Source organism: Vanellus vanellus (assembly GCF_965231255.1).
Source record: "Vanellus vanellus genome assembly, chromosome: 2".
In the NCBI taxonomy this organism is placed as follows: Eukaryota; Metazoa; Chordata; class Aves; order Charadriiformes; family Charadriidae; genus Vanellus; species Vanellus vanellus.
This window is the reverse complement of record NC_138906.1, coordinates 147,494,631-147,509,666: the sequence shown is the minus strand read 5'-3', so window position 1 is coordinate 147,509,666 and position 15,036 is coordinate 147,494,631. Positions and strand designations below refer to the sequence as shown.

The 15,036-nt window shown below is 42.3% G+C and overlaps 1 protein-coding gene across 1 annotated transcript in view; it reads right to left on the bottom strand.

The window, feature by feature from the left end:
• Positions 1-4,966: 4,966 nt before the first annotated feature.
• GRHL2 (grainyhead like transcription factor 2) overlaps positions 4,967-15,036 on the bottom strand; it is a gene marked incomplete at both ends in the record, with an annotated part of 62,919 nt that continues 52,849 nt past the window's right edge. The window contains 3 exons of the mRNA XM_082499248.1: positions 4,967-5,081; positions 6,257-6,321; positions 11,378-11,463. Of these exons, the coding sequence (XP_082355374.1) occupies positions 4,967-5,081; positions 6,257-6,321; positions 11,378-11,463 (266 nt within the window). The remainder of the gene's footprint in view (positions 5,082-6,256; positions 6,322-11,377; positions 11,464-15,036) is intronic.

The window sequence follows — 15,036 nt, the reverse complement described above, 5'->3', positions numbered from 1 at the left end:
CCACACTTGCCAAGCTACAGAGCGCTCAGTGCCGAGCATCTCCTGATGCAACACAAACAAACAGCTGACAAATACTTTTCAAAATTATTAGAAAAAGCCAAGCACATAGGGAAAACCTTTTTTAAAAACCTTTGGTGGCTATGAAAAGGCTCTTAGAGCTTAGCACAACTGGATGAGTTTTGCTTGGACAGGGAAGGGCTGGAGGAAGCCGGGATCTTGCAGCCAACACTCCGCTGGCCAAGACATTTCAGGTGAACTAACTTCTTTCCTCACTGCCCAAGCGTGGCCTCTGCCTGACAGGTCTTCGATCGCCTAACTGTCTGCTCATCCAGCCCATACATCAGCAGCTTCTCTGTGAGGATCTTATGGGAGACAGTGTCAAAGGCCTTACTGAAGTCCAGGTAGAAAATACCCACTGTCCTCTCCCCCGTCTATCAGGCCAGTCACTGAATCCATGGTTTGGTTATTATTTTTTTCAGTCCCTGTTCTTGTTTTCTCAGTAGAATGAATTTCTATTTTCTTCTTTTTGAAAAGTTTTCTTGGCTCAGAAGCAGGAACTCAACCCGCAGTATGTAGTAATACACACCACAACAACAGAAATATTATCTCATACATAGGAATATTTATTTTTTTCCTTCTTAAAAATGTACAAAAAATAAAATAACTGTATTTACAGTTTATCAAACCCCTCTCCCAGTTGCAACACTATTAAGTTACATGAGCTACTTTCTTAATATAAAAGCACACTATTTATACATAAAGTTTCCTTGTTTGCCAGAAAGAGGGCTTGTCACAAACTTTGGCACAAACATTCTTGTTTGTATCTTGTCTCAATTCACAGGAAATGGAAGAGTATATAAACATTTCATAAGCTTTACATTTTAAAAGTCATAAGATAGTCCTTTCCAGTTCCATATCGATCAATATACAGCATCTCTGACAGCTGGAGAGTTTCATTTTTACTAATTGTTTGAATTAATTTACAACATTTAAACAATCCATAGACTGAAAGAGGAAAATATACAAGACAGACACTTGATCTCTGAACTCCCAAAAACTTCATGAGAGAGGACACACAGGAAAAAACAGTTCTTTTCTTTGTAGTTTACATTCAGTGGTAAAAATTCTCCAAAATGTCTTGATGGGGACGTCACCATACATCAACAAAGCTTTACTGCAAGGATGCACTTTATTTTGGGGATATCAGCACCTGATGTGTAGAAAGAAACTAAAATTTGAGATTTGGGGGTTTCAAAATAAAACATCAAATGGACGGACATAGTGCCAAATCTATAGTGGGAATCAAAATTAGAGCATAGAAGACTGTTCTCCTTTTGCACGTCTCTATTAGAGTCTTTTGAAACACATCTACAGACATTGCACTGCTCTAATTCTTCATAGGGAAAATGAGTTGAGCAGCAAGCCACCCTTCAGGCTGCACTAGTTAAGATTCAAGACTGCTGTCTTGACGAAGGAAAGGAAATGAGAGTTTTGTTCCTTTAAATAAACAACTGCAGCAGTGAAACAAAGAGACAAAAGGAGGCAAGGCAGATATTCTCGTCCCCTGCTGAACAGTAGCCAAATCTTACTTCCATTTAACTCATAGTATTTGGAAGATCCAGCATTAATCAATACTTTTCATTAAACAAAAGCAACATGCATATTTTAAACAATACACACGCGAGCACTCTGTACTCCTCAAGCAGGGCATGAGGCAGGCCACTGCTTCAGAAGTTTGTGAGTTTGTGTTACTTGTACCGGCCCTTCCCCATCACTTGGACAGCCTGTTTTTGACCAACAAGGTGAACCCTGAGAGCTTCTAGCTTGCCATGACAGCATCCAAGGTTCAGTGCTCCTCCAGCAGCTGATGCTGGAACTACAACTGAAGGGATGCAGGGCGATACGCTCTTTGTAATGTCTTAGGTGCTTGCAATGCATCTGGAGCAGCAAAACAAAGCCCGCAGGCCCTGGCAGATAAAGTTAAGGGAGATTAACTAGCTCTAACTGTTGTTTTAAAATAATCTTACCATCAGGGTAAATTCTACTCATCTTCCTCAACCCTGCTACCCTGATTGAGACTGTAAGAAGGAACTGAAGGCAGGAGTATCAGCTCTCTTTTATCAGGAATTCGCACACTTTAAGATGTATTTAGAAAAGCTTTCAGTTAATCTTGGAAGCGACTTTCCTTCCCTGGACAGTGCCTGACCGAAAGCTCCTAAAATGGCAATGGAAAGATAGCTCTTTAAGCCCCAGTATTTCCTGGAGCACTGCACTTCTCACTGATCCTACACTGCTCCTCCTGCAGCATCCCAGATCCCAGCTCATCTCCACCCATGTGTAAGACGAGAAAGTCCCATTAACCTGAGTGCTGGTGCTGCCAGGACAGCCCCGTCCTTCTCTGTGAACCCCGAATTCTCACTGTCTTCTCTTAACACAGCACATTCCAACTCGGGCCAGCCCCAGGCGCCACAGCCATTCCCTGTAAGAGAGCTTGGATGACAGGTTTGTTGGGGGCAGAACCAGGGCTCAACTCCTGCATACATTTACTCCTATGTTTCACCTGCAGCTTCTGCCCAGACATTATGACCAAGAGATCCCAGCTAATATCCTTAGGATCCCAAACACCATCAAACAACAGAGAAATACAAGAACTAACACCACTGCTCACCAGTCCTGTGTGCTGGTCCCAGTTCCTAATGCCACCTGCTAAAACTGTCCTCTTTTTTTTCTTTAGGAAAAAAGTCAGCATAGACCTTTTTTTCTGAGCCTGAGCCAGGCAGAAACAAACTGAACCACCATAATGCCCCGGTATTCCCACGATGTCTGCTCTTGAGCAGAGTAGCAGGAGCATCTTTGCTGGAGTACATATGTATAAAAAGATAATAGAATTACTACAAAACTCTGCATCAGAAGGAGAAAAAGCGCATGACAAAGGGGGGGGGAGGGAGGGAGGGAGGGGGGGAGGGAGGGGGGGAGGGAGGGAGGGAGGGAGGGAGAGCAGACACTTTGCTTTGCAAACATATGTGGATTCTGGGTATGTTAGCCCTGATGCTAATCAGCCTGAAACTTTTATAGGTTCTGGTCCCACAGAAACTTTGACAGGTACCTAACATTTCTATTTAAAGTACAGATTTTAATGCGATGCTATTGCTAATGAAGTTAAGAAAATGTGCAAGAGCTTGCAGGACAATTCATACAAAACCATGACAAAAATCAGACCGGTCAGCTATCCCAGCTACTTTGCTTGAATGTAAATAGCTCCACACAGCTCAAAACAGAGCCCTGTTAAATTAGGCAGTGTTTCTTTACGCCATTAACCACCTAATAAAAACAGATTCTGTGACTCAATGACAAAAAGATTTCAGAAAGAAAAAAAAATAAAGAAACTCTAAAGGCTACATGTAGGAAAGGACCCACATTTCTGTCTGTCACATGGGATCCATATACAGTGCATAGAGAATAAAACATTTGCAGCTGAAATTCACAGGAAAAGAGGGAGAGAGGTGCTGGGTTTGGATGCGCTAGGGACATTCAGGCCTTGAACCCCTTTCCTGGTATGATTTTAGCCTGCAGCCTCTCTCTCTTCACAGAATTCATGAGACAGGGCTGGAATTTGATGGGATAACCTCTGTAGTTCAACTTGGGTTCAGATCCAGCCCTTGTGAGAGAGACCTATCTCCACACCTCAGTTGTGGGATACTCAGTCTCCACTGGTAAAATTGTTCCAGTTTTGATAAAATATTTAGATCAAGCCCTGGTTTATACCCCACCCAACTGTCCTAGGAATCAAAACAGAATCATTCAATGGAGATACAAAAGCTAGTACCCTTAAGAAGAAGGGTTTGAAGTCCTGTTTCTTACAGTCTAGAGGAATGCTTTAATGAGCAGGCTGCTGCGGAAAGCACCTTTCCCTCCATAGACTTGAGAAAAGTCCACTTAAAGAGCCTCCGCTACATCAACAGAACAGGCAAAAGTCCCTTCTGTACCTCTAGGCACACCACGCAGCAGACACATGGTGCGTCTTGGATTTGGTGACAGCTGCATGGGACACTCAGGTATCTACAGCTGGAACTTGGGTACCTAAGGTGGGTCCCATTGTGCCAGAGCACTCCAGACCCTGTAGCACGGGTTGCTCCAGTATTTCAGTATAAAACTGGGTGGGCAAGGGTGGAGCATAGAAGTGCAGATGCAGTTATCAGCTTCTCAGTACGCACTCCTTAACAGATTGCAGCAATCTAATCCTCTAGGAAAGATTCTGTTAAACCCTAAACCCAATACATACAAAACCAGAGTGGCAGTAAATATGCCCACATACAGTAGTTAAAATATATTATTGCATATTATAAACATTATATACAAGGTTAAAATGGTTTCTTTACCATTTACTTACAAGTGACATTTGTAGCTGAATGCCTTACTTACAAGTCCTCATTGCTACGTGCTGAGAACTACCAGAGGTATTTGGCAAGACTATACACTATAGAGAGATACGGATCAGTCTGAGCAAGTGAACTGTCAGCCACTTTCCCCATCTTTAGCACTGCACCAGTTTTTTAGCAATGACGGAGAGAACTACTGGTAAAGTGATTTACAGCAGATTTCTGAAACTAGACCAGCATCGTTCCTTAACATGTTTTAGAATGAGCTTATCCACACTTAAGTATGGATTAAAATGCTGCATTTCACATTTGCAGTGGGTCATCTGGTTACAAATCTGGGGGCTGGTAACTGCTTGCACACTAGAGAGTGGGGAACAATAAATAAGGGACCAGGTTAATATGAGTGGCCTTGTGCTTGACAAACCCAAGTCTATATGCAGTGGGTGCACACGTGCAGAATGGACAGTATTTTCAAAGCAGTCTTGTAACAGTTTCTCTGATCAATGTCTGTCAAGTTCCCGGGGAATCTTCTGCTTTCCAAGAAGGATGAAATGCTGCGGTTCCTTACAAAAAGGCTCTGCCTGAGGCTAGATCTCTGTCAGTGTGATCTTGAAGCCTTCGACCATGCTCTCCATGTGCAGGATGAACGTGTCCTCATTGGAGTAGTGCTCAATAATGTTGTCATCCATGTTTACCAAGATACTGGTGATAAAGGCAAAAATCAGTATTTTTATGTACCAGGACACCGAGAGGGAAAGCCATGCACTCCACCACGTGTGCTCGCCTCACTACAATGCAAAAGCGGACTCCAGGGACAATAGTGGGACTCATCATCAAGACCTGCCTCATAGTCCCTTATAGTCTTTGGATTAGAGGCTGCTCCTTGCCAAAGTAGTTAAAGTAAGAGGCGTGCCAGTGCCGGGATGTTAACTCACTTAAGCTGCCTACAACGCGAGCTGCATTCCAGATCCCTAGCAGGCCCAGCTAGCCGGTGTTGGCTCCCCCAGTACACCTCCCTGCTACTCCTCAGCCACACCGTGAGCTACTGCACCTCTGGTGTGAGTCGCTAACACGGGGAAGCAGTGTAGTTTGTGCTTTGCACACAGCTCACGGGCCTAGAACTCAGCTTGGATGTGACAATATCGACAAGTATTAGAAGCGTATACCAGTGTTTTCCTAACTCTTTACCATAAAGTGTTTCTTCCAACAAACATATCACTTGGAAACAGTGTTAGAAACAAAGCAAAACATGGCAACTTTCACCTGTCTTCTCAAAAGCTAAACAAATCCCCAGACAAAACAATGCCCCAAGCTAGAGTTACAGCTGAAAATAAATGATTGATTCAAAGTTATATCAGTACAATATTGTGGTTATTTAGAAGTCAAAGAAGTTCAAGTGGAGAGATTTAAATTTACGGCAAGGCGTAGTAGCCCAGCTATTCTAAAATCACAGCTGTGATGCTCTAAATTTACTCAGCTGAAACCCCGGCAACAACCACTGCCTGCCTGCCTTTCAGATTAACACAGTGGCTGCCTTCTCCCTCACACTGCAGGGAAACTCCACACCGCATTCACAGCAAAGGCTGCACCTCTCCCATGCTAGCACTCCATTATGTTATTAAGCATATAGTCTACAAAACAGACTTTATCCAAATACGTTTTCCAAACACTAACCCTGTTTCTTCATGGTAAGCCTATGAATACTGGTCAGGCAGACTGGGGACTCATGTTTCCTCCTCTGCCACCCACATTAAGATTTCAAGCGTATGGACATGTCTCCTAAAAGTGTTTATACCGCCCAGCATCATGAGGCCCCAAGGGGTCTCTGAGTATTTCTAAAGGATCCTGCAATAGCCCCTAATTAGTTAGTTACTTACCCCTTTTTGCTCTTCTTATAAAGTTTTGCAATCTTTTCAACTGGCAGCCCGTATTTCTCAGAGATCTGAAGTCACAAAGATAAAAGAAACAGCATTAAAGAATAATGAGAAATATGAAATTATCACCTCTCACTTTACCTAAGGCAGTAAAACACTATCTCTTCAAACTTTGACAGGATAGCTATACAGAAAAGTCACTCGCAACCATACTATACCTTCATTTAAGGATGATTTGGGGAGGAATAATCCTAAACATCTTGATAAAAAAAAAAAAAAAAAAACACACAAACAATCGTTTCCATCCAGAAACTTGGAGACTATAGTTTTCATAGGGTGTGAGTCATCAAAACTGCCTCAGCATCTCCTACTGCTCTGCTCAAGGAGCCAACACTCTTCCCAGCTTTAGATTTTACCACGGAATTTCAATCTGATCAGCCGCCTTTCTGCCGTTTCTTATTCTGATTTTCTGGGCTCAGCTCATGGAAGCAAAGGCTTCTTCCAACAGGCAAAAGGCAGATGAGTAGCAACACAGCAGGATCTAATGGATGGATGGATCAACAAAAGACAATGTGCACGTTTCTATTTCTCAATGGCATTTCAAGGTTTGTTAAGTTAACGGGACCCTCCATGGGTCTTTTGTCTGAAAAGTATGTTCAAGGAACCTTTCATTGTGGGAGGGCTACAAACATGCTACACACACGACTAGGAAGCTCCTGTGTTGTTGGGGTGGTGACTCACTCTAGTTACTAGGGTGGCAAAATAAGAACATTATTTGGCTCACGAAACATCATCTGAGTGTACAGATGACAAGGTGAGCTGCGCAGAGAAGCGTGTTAACAAGGTATAGGACTTCTAAAATAAACCTCTTGCCAGCTGCTCAAATGCTAAAGCAGAAAATACAGGAAAACTTTTGAAGGAAGAACTACTTAAGATGACAAATTACCAACACTTCAATGGGATGCTTTGGCATTGCTTTGCAGCAGTGTATTAGTAGCTTTTTTGGATGGCCATTCTGCAGTGAGTCTGTGGTGTGCCCGTGGAAACAGTGTCCCTGAGACCTCTGTCTGAGCCAGGTTTCCTTTCCAAATTTTGATTTTCTGTTGATGGAGCAGGTCCCACAGCTCATACTTTAGAAGAGGATTGTCCCAAAAGGCAAAATAATTATGGAAAAAGGACTTTTTGTCAGTGATTAATGTTCTGTGGTACTCTACTGTCAACCAAAGTTAGTTTCCTGCTCTTCCCAGGTGAAATGAAGTTTCAGCTAAATAGCTGACTATTTGTCTTCTGCATCAGAGAACTGAAATGCATAATTAAAAATCCATTTAAAGACTGCCAAACATCAGTCACTGTAAAATCTTTTCTTTGTGTTTGCGTTCAGATTCCCATTGAGAAAAAAATGATATTTTAGAGAAGTAAATTAAAGCAATTATCATGAAATAGAAAACTGAAAGAAAGCAATGTATAAACTCAGCGCCAAGGACAGATTCAAACAGCCACAGGTCGAACCCCAAGCATGGCTCCTGTCCAGAGAGCCAGCATTCTCTAAGAGAGAGAATTAATTAGCCTATACTCACCTACATGACCTATACTTGTTCTCCTTTTATTCTTTCTTACCCTCTAGCTTTGCTTACAATGAATAGAAAGACGTCAGATAAGCAATCTGGTGCTGAACTTTTGTATCTGTGGTTTTGTTGTACCCCTAAATGTAACTTTTCATGTAAAGCAATAATAAAAATGGCTCCATTTCACCAGATTGTTGAAAAAATCCTTCGTAACGGGCATCAGAGAAAAACTGCAACCTGAAAGTGCAGAAAATGTCACAACTGTATGAATGTGAAGAAACAACTCTCTGGGTTGTTAACTCTGAAGCCTAGTGATATTGTAAAGATCAGTACTTGAAGACACTTTTCACTGACTCCATGCAAATAAACATGCAGGGAGAAACATTCCTGTGCTACAGGGGGTTTAATAGCAGCTAATATACAGCACTCTGTACATTCCAGCATAAAACCTCCCTAGGATATTTGGGATACCGAACACTCATGCATTCCAAATGTTGCTCAAAGTGGTTTGGGACTCTGGGACACCACTTCCTACATAAGCTACGAGAGGTAGGGCTGAGAAAGCCTTGCCTGTCACACCGCCTATGACAGGTGTGGGATTTATATAACATGTAGGGATTAGTGAGCTTTGCGAAAGACTTCCAGCTGACTGAATAAGCACATTTCTCAGGAACCCCTAAGGATTCAACCAATTATACCAAACGGCGAGCTGTGGAAGCAAGGCTCGAAGCAGGGATATGGGAGAGCCTCCCCCTCACAGGCTCCAAAAACACGTCTCCAGTGCAAATGTGCTAATTCCTGCTGTAGAATCTGAGAAAGCAGAGAGCTAGCATCTGCTAGGGCATCTCACTTAACACCCTCTTCTGAAACACGTTTGTTGCCAACTCAGGGGGAACACCACTACTGCCAACTTCCATATAAAACAACAGCATTTCTCACCTGACCCCAAGCAGGCTACAATAAATTTTAAAAAGATATCTTTATTTGGAGGAATATATTCCTTTATCATCTCCATTTTCCATTTTTCAATCTTCTGAACAGAGAATTCTTTCCTTCCCTTAGGATGCCTGAAGCAGTGGGACAGTCTTCAGAGTGGCACTGAAGTAAAAGTCTGGGTGTCCCTTTGGGCTGCAGTCCCCTGGCATGGCAAGTTTGTCTGTAGCACACATCTGATTGCACAAGGCACCAGAAATGCTTTCTCTGCTGGGGTCAGGAAAACAGAAAGGGCAACATCTGGGCTGGCTGAGGCGCGTAGGAAAACATCTTTGCCAACTTATTTCTGTGGAATGGTCCAGTCTGTTGCCCTACATTGGTTGGAAGGACACATACATAGACAGGTATCTAAACAAACACTTCTGAGCTCAGGTGTTAGCTTTTAATTTTAGAAAGACTTTGGGAGACGTTTGAATTTCCTAATTTAGATCGCCTTCTGTAATTTGACTAAATATGTGATTCTGCACAACGTAAGACTGGGGTACCTACTGAGATCCACAGAGTTAACCTGACTTTGGATCAGGCTGAGCAGGATTTAGAGCTGGTCAGACACCACACACGCATGATGTTTTGTGGTGGGCAACTGTTTCACTATCAAGACTGACTAGTGCAGGATGCAAACATCTTAAAAACCAAACATTTGCATCACTTTCTGAGATGTACTGTATCTGTGAAACCCGAGACCTCTACATATTTGCCAGAATAATGAAATCTGAGAAGGAATCTAATTGTTCATTTGGAATGGGGGTATACATGAGAATAAAATAAACATAGTATCTGAGAAAACAGTATCATTAAGCATGGAAAATTAGGAGAAAACCATAGACTAGGAATAGGGATTAACAAAAAAAAAAAAAAAAAAAGTAAAATCCATAAACAGAGAAGGCAGGTATGATTCAGGATCATTGCTGCTGGCTTCCAGATCTGGGGTTCTATAATATTCAGAGCCTCGGTTTCTAAGTTCTTAGTACTGAGCTTAGAATTAAAGATTTAGGACTTGCACAATTACAAAATTACATGATTTGCTGAAACGACTGTAGAGAGAGCATTTAAGAATATGCAGTTTGACGGCTTTTTGGCAGTCATTTATCCACAATATCCTACCAAAGAGAATTAAAATTTTTTGAATGTGTCCCTTCCAGTGAACTGGGACATTTTACAACAGATCAGATTTCTCTGGTGCCAAAAACATGCCACTGAGTCAGCAGCTGTGCTGACAGAGGTATGCAGAAACCTTTCCTGCTTCTGCACCAGCTTTGTTTTTATGTTACACAGTGGCTGAAGAAGAGGCATGGAGAGGCATAGACTACTTGAGGTAAAATATTCATGTTAGCTTGAAGTGTTCTAGGAGGATTATAACATACTTTAAACTTCCATACAAAGACAAGTTGAAATCGTGTTACAGCTTATCATGAATCAGAGTGCAGCCTCTTCAAGTGAAGCCTGGCTTTTATTATACATGTGTATTCTGCCTAACAACTGAGCTACACTCAGAGCTAACAAACAGTATCGGCAAAAGCACAGTTAGGAACATCCTTAGTATGCAGCTGACTCTCCTCAGAGATACCGTGATCTGAAAAGGTGCTTTAAACAATTTCACTAACCCACAAATCTTTGCCTTCTGCTACTGGCCAAATATTGACCAAATAACTCAATCTCTACTGATTTGAAGTGTCCAGTACGTGCAACAAGACGCTGTGATGGTTTTATGAGAGTATGAATATACAAACTTTAGCACTCAGCTGAGCTCTCTAGGGACATTTTCATCCATTCCCATCTTCTCCCCTACATGTAACCAAGGCTGGAAATCAACTCAGCATCCCACTTGTCAGTCTCACATTAGTCCCCCCACCAAAGCACTGAGACACATGGTTGCTTTTTAACTCTTCCCTCACCAAATTTCACATCTACTAGCCATCATCTCATATAAACAAGATTAAATGTGGAAATAGCCACTCATGATCACAGCTGATGGGTATCAAGCAAAAGCTCAAATCAAAGAAGCAGCTAAGAGGCAGGCTGGTAGGTAGGTCACTGGGAGTGAGGGCTAGAGAAGAAATTTGAAACAGAAGGTATGAATGACAGCATTGGCTCACCAACTGCCTCTTATATGCTGGAACAGCAATTGCACAAAAGCCATATGAAATTCACATGGAAACAGTGCATCCTTGGGCCTCTTCTTTAAAAGAGGGCTGTAAACACGCCAATGGGCATTATAGAAGATGCAACAGGCTCTGAATCATCAGTTCAGAAAGAAGCATTTCAGAAAATGGAGCCTGCACCTCTCTGCTTCCCTGACACTGGTTAATTACCACCATTCCTCAAGGCTCAGGTGTCCAATAAATCAGCTCTGCAACACTATTTAATCCCAGCAACCTGCTGACAGCACTGGATTCGGAACACACCAGCATTTCAGATGCGTGCTCCAGAAAGCCTTTATGAAATGCTTTAAATGTATTTGAGAATAACTTCATCTTTATATTATGTTTTATCTCAATAATACACTGAAAGCTTTAAGATTTTCCTGCCAAGACAGACAAACAATGTGAGGACATTGGATACTTACTGCTTCCATTAGCCCCTTTACTGTGGGTGATTTCAGCATCAAAGCATCAAACACCTCATCTGTCTCCTTCCTCACATACAAGAGCACTGAAACAGAAAGAGTCAAACTTGGAGCAGGTTCAGTCAATCGAACAGATGAAACACCCCACACCGAGTAGAAAAATAAATATTAATCCGTGACAGATAAAATGAAGTGCTGAAGATAGTTTGAACTTTTAAAAAAAATGTACTCATATCATCAGTGATCTAAACATGGAAGACACGTCATAGTTGCTTTCAAAACAGACAAAGAAAATTCAGCAAGTTTAATTCAATGTGAGGAATCTGTATCTTCAGGAATTTAAACCTCCATCTACTGAAATACAAGAAGCTAAAAACCAGTGAGGCCCTGTCCCTGGGTCATAGGACAAAAGCTACGTTTTCCTAAACGCGTGTCTCGGCTTGCACCTCTCCAGGCTTCATCCACAGGGCTGGGAAAGGAGATTCGGAAAAGGCAAGTCTGATTTGCTTTTAGCTGAGCCTTTGAGAGCAATATCAATGGAATGGAAAAGAAATAGTTCTCTCTGACATTACCACGTGGCTGACTGCAAATGGGCCCGGCCACTCTGAAAACAAACACTGGAAAGAATGAGTCCAAAGTCATTTGAGACTTTACATGGGAGACATTCACAAGCACAGCTGGCTGGCAGGCATTTACCTGCGTGCCCTGCCCTGCTCAGGTACCCAAATGCCGTTTGCATCCCTGAAAAATCTCCTATTCCTCCCTCAGATGTCCTGCCGGGTCTCAGTGGTTCACAGGCACAGTGTCCTGCTCTCTCCAGCTCCTGTTCTCCCCTCTCTGACTTGTACAGATAAAAGGAGGAAACTTGCTGTTACATGGCAAAAGCAAAGCAGAGGGCTACAAAGCAAATACACATAAACACCAGTTTTAGGCGTAATCTCACATGGCTCTGAAAAAGTAGCAGCTTAATAAGGTGTTCCACAATTCATTTTTTTCCCTAAGTAAACTGCCTTTTTGAAACAGCAGTGCTGCACAGTAGGTACAAATACACGTGCACTGTCAGGTATTTTATGTCTGTGTGATAAACCACATTGGTAATAATTTTTTTATTTTTTTTTTTTTTTTGCTAAACAGAAAAAGATATCTTTTGAAACTGCTAATCCTTGTGGTCCAAAAGATATCTTCACCAGGTAACTCAACACATGACTTGCAGATGATGGTATTTTTCATACAGAAGTGATTGTTTGGAAGCTAATTCTCAGATCAAGACTGTAGCAGGACGGACCCAGGCCCACTTGCAGAGAACTGTAGCTTCTTTGCCCAGGTTTTGAAATGACTGAAAAAAGATTTGAAAAATGGGCGGATCAGTCCCCTGTCTTGGTCTGCAAACCAGATGTGCACGACAATGGTGGGTTTTTGCATCTATAATTCAGAAGTATGAGCCACAAAACTGCTACCCCAGGCACGCTGAACCGCATCCTTTCCACCTACGTTTTGGTAATTTTTTGGGACCTGCCTGAGAGTGTCCTTTTAAAGGACTTAGAAGCTGAGATAACTTTGGGTCACAACCTAAATAACTGACAGAAAATAAAAGAACAACAGAAAAAAAATCAACATCAGTAGTTAAATTTTATTAGGTCTGATATGGTTACTTGCATAAGCAAGCACTTACTCAAAGTGCTAATTTTACCTGTATTAATTATTAATTCAGCTATTATTTTCGTGTGACTAGAAGGCTGTCCTGTAACTCCTGGCTCTCCAAACATCTGGACCTCTGCCAGCCTTAATAATTACAAACACATCTGAAAGGAGCAAAAAAAATCACTCGGTCCAAGGTTAACCTTGGTGACATTATACAATCCACGTGCTGAGCTTTAAATCTCTCTGTAGTGCTCGGCATGTCAGGCAACGTTATGCTGAATGAAGGATCCATTACAAGGATAAGGGGGAACTTGAATCATGATTATACACACAGAGAGCCAGGATTAGTAAACATATGGGGGGTTGTTGGTTTTGGTTTTTTTTTTTCCCCAACAGGTGTGAAAATCCCAGCTTTGATTCACCAGGGCACTTTTCCATAAATGACTCTTGGTGACAGCAATGCCTTCAGAAACCCCCGTGTCATCCCTGCCCTTATGTTTCGTTACTCTGGCCTGTCTCAGTGAATTTTCCTGGATGATGAACTTTCTCAAACAGCAGATGTGAGTGAAAAAAGAACCCTTTTTTTTTGAGTTGTTCTTCAGACAGATCAGGTCCCTGCTTCAGCGTACAACACAGCCCCACAGGCCTTCGTGCTGGCACGGCCATGGAGAGAAGGCCGGCTGGGCGGCAGCAGGAGGCACAGCCGGGGAGGAGGGAAAGGGGCGGCAAAGGTTCCATTGGGCTCAGCAGCACTGCCACGCCATGACTGAGGCGACGTAACACAACTCGTAATTATGCCCTCTAATCCTACTGTCACCATGTTCATGGTATCTAGATGGGCTCACATTAATAGTACAGATTGCAATTTTTTGGGGGGTAGGGGGGTGGGGAATCTTGTACCAAGCAATGAGCTATTTTTGATTGAAAGTTAAAAGATAAATTCAAATTTGTCTGATGTCTACGCTACTTGGCCCCCGTTCTTAACTGAGCATTGAAACCAATGGTAATCTCTAATGCTCTTTAGATGTTAAAAAGAATTGCAAAAGATGGGGGTGATAAATTTATCTCTAGTTACTTAATAGCCCTGATTCACAAAACTGCAGTGGCAACCAGCCTTTGCTGAAGGCAAGGGAGATTGTTGCAGCTGGGAGATTTTTGGAAGCCAGGACACTGAACTGAGGATTTAAGTGTGAATGCAAAAGAACAATGTTAGATACCTCTTTTGAAAGTCTTAACAGCTTGGCTCTCCATTGGCAAGTCTGCCAAGACATAAGACAAGCAACACACATGTGGCAAAAGCGAAACTAAGGACATGATGGGACAGTAAGACTCGGGCCACTACAATGGTCTGAGCCCAGGCACTACCGATGCTCTGACTGACACCCTATTAGCAATTATTACAGTCTTTGTAAAGTGGTCTCTGGATGGAGATGTGGCACATTTTAGTCAAAGAAAGCAGGACTGGTAGCTGTGACCTGGTTTTTCTTTCCCACTTTTTGAGTTTTCACTAATTACCCAGGTACAAATTCCCTAGGTGTCATACTGAATGCTGTCCTCCACAGGGATGGTTCACAAAATCCTGATTGTTATGAATCCAAAATGTTTCAGAGTAGTTTAAACATAACTTTCCTGAGAGACAAAAGCTAGACAAAAAGACGACTTTCTTCAAGCTGAGGACTAGAGGATTGGAAATCTCCCCGATCTGTAACACAGCTGCTGGATTTATAATTAACGGGAAACTCCCTATGAAATCTGAAAGGGAAAGTGATTTGAAAACTCTGACTGAGAACTCAAAACAGGAAAAGGCCACAAGTCTAGCCAAGTAACTAGCTGCGCTGCACACTTGGTACAGATTAACATACTTTACACGTCTGTGTTGGGCACTTGTACCTCCCTTAGAGGTTAAGGAGATGAAAGAGTAATTCACAAAGATGCAGCTACCTGCGTGAGAATATGAACCTTGTTTTACCAATGGTTTGCAAACCCCTTCAGACCTGTTCTCTTAAAGGCTAACCTTT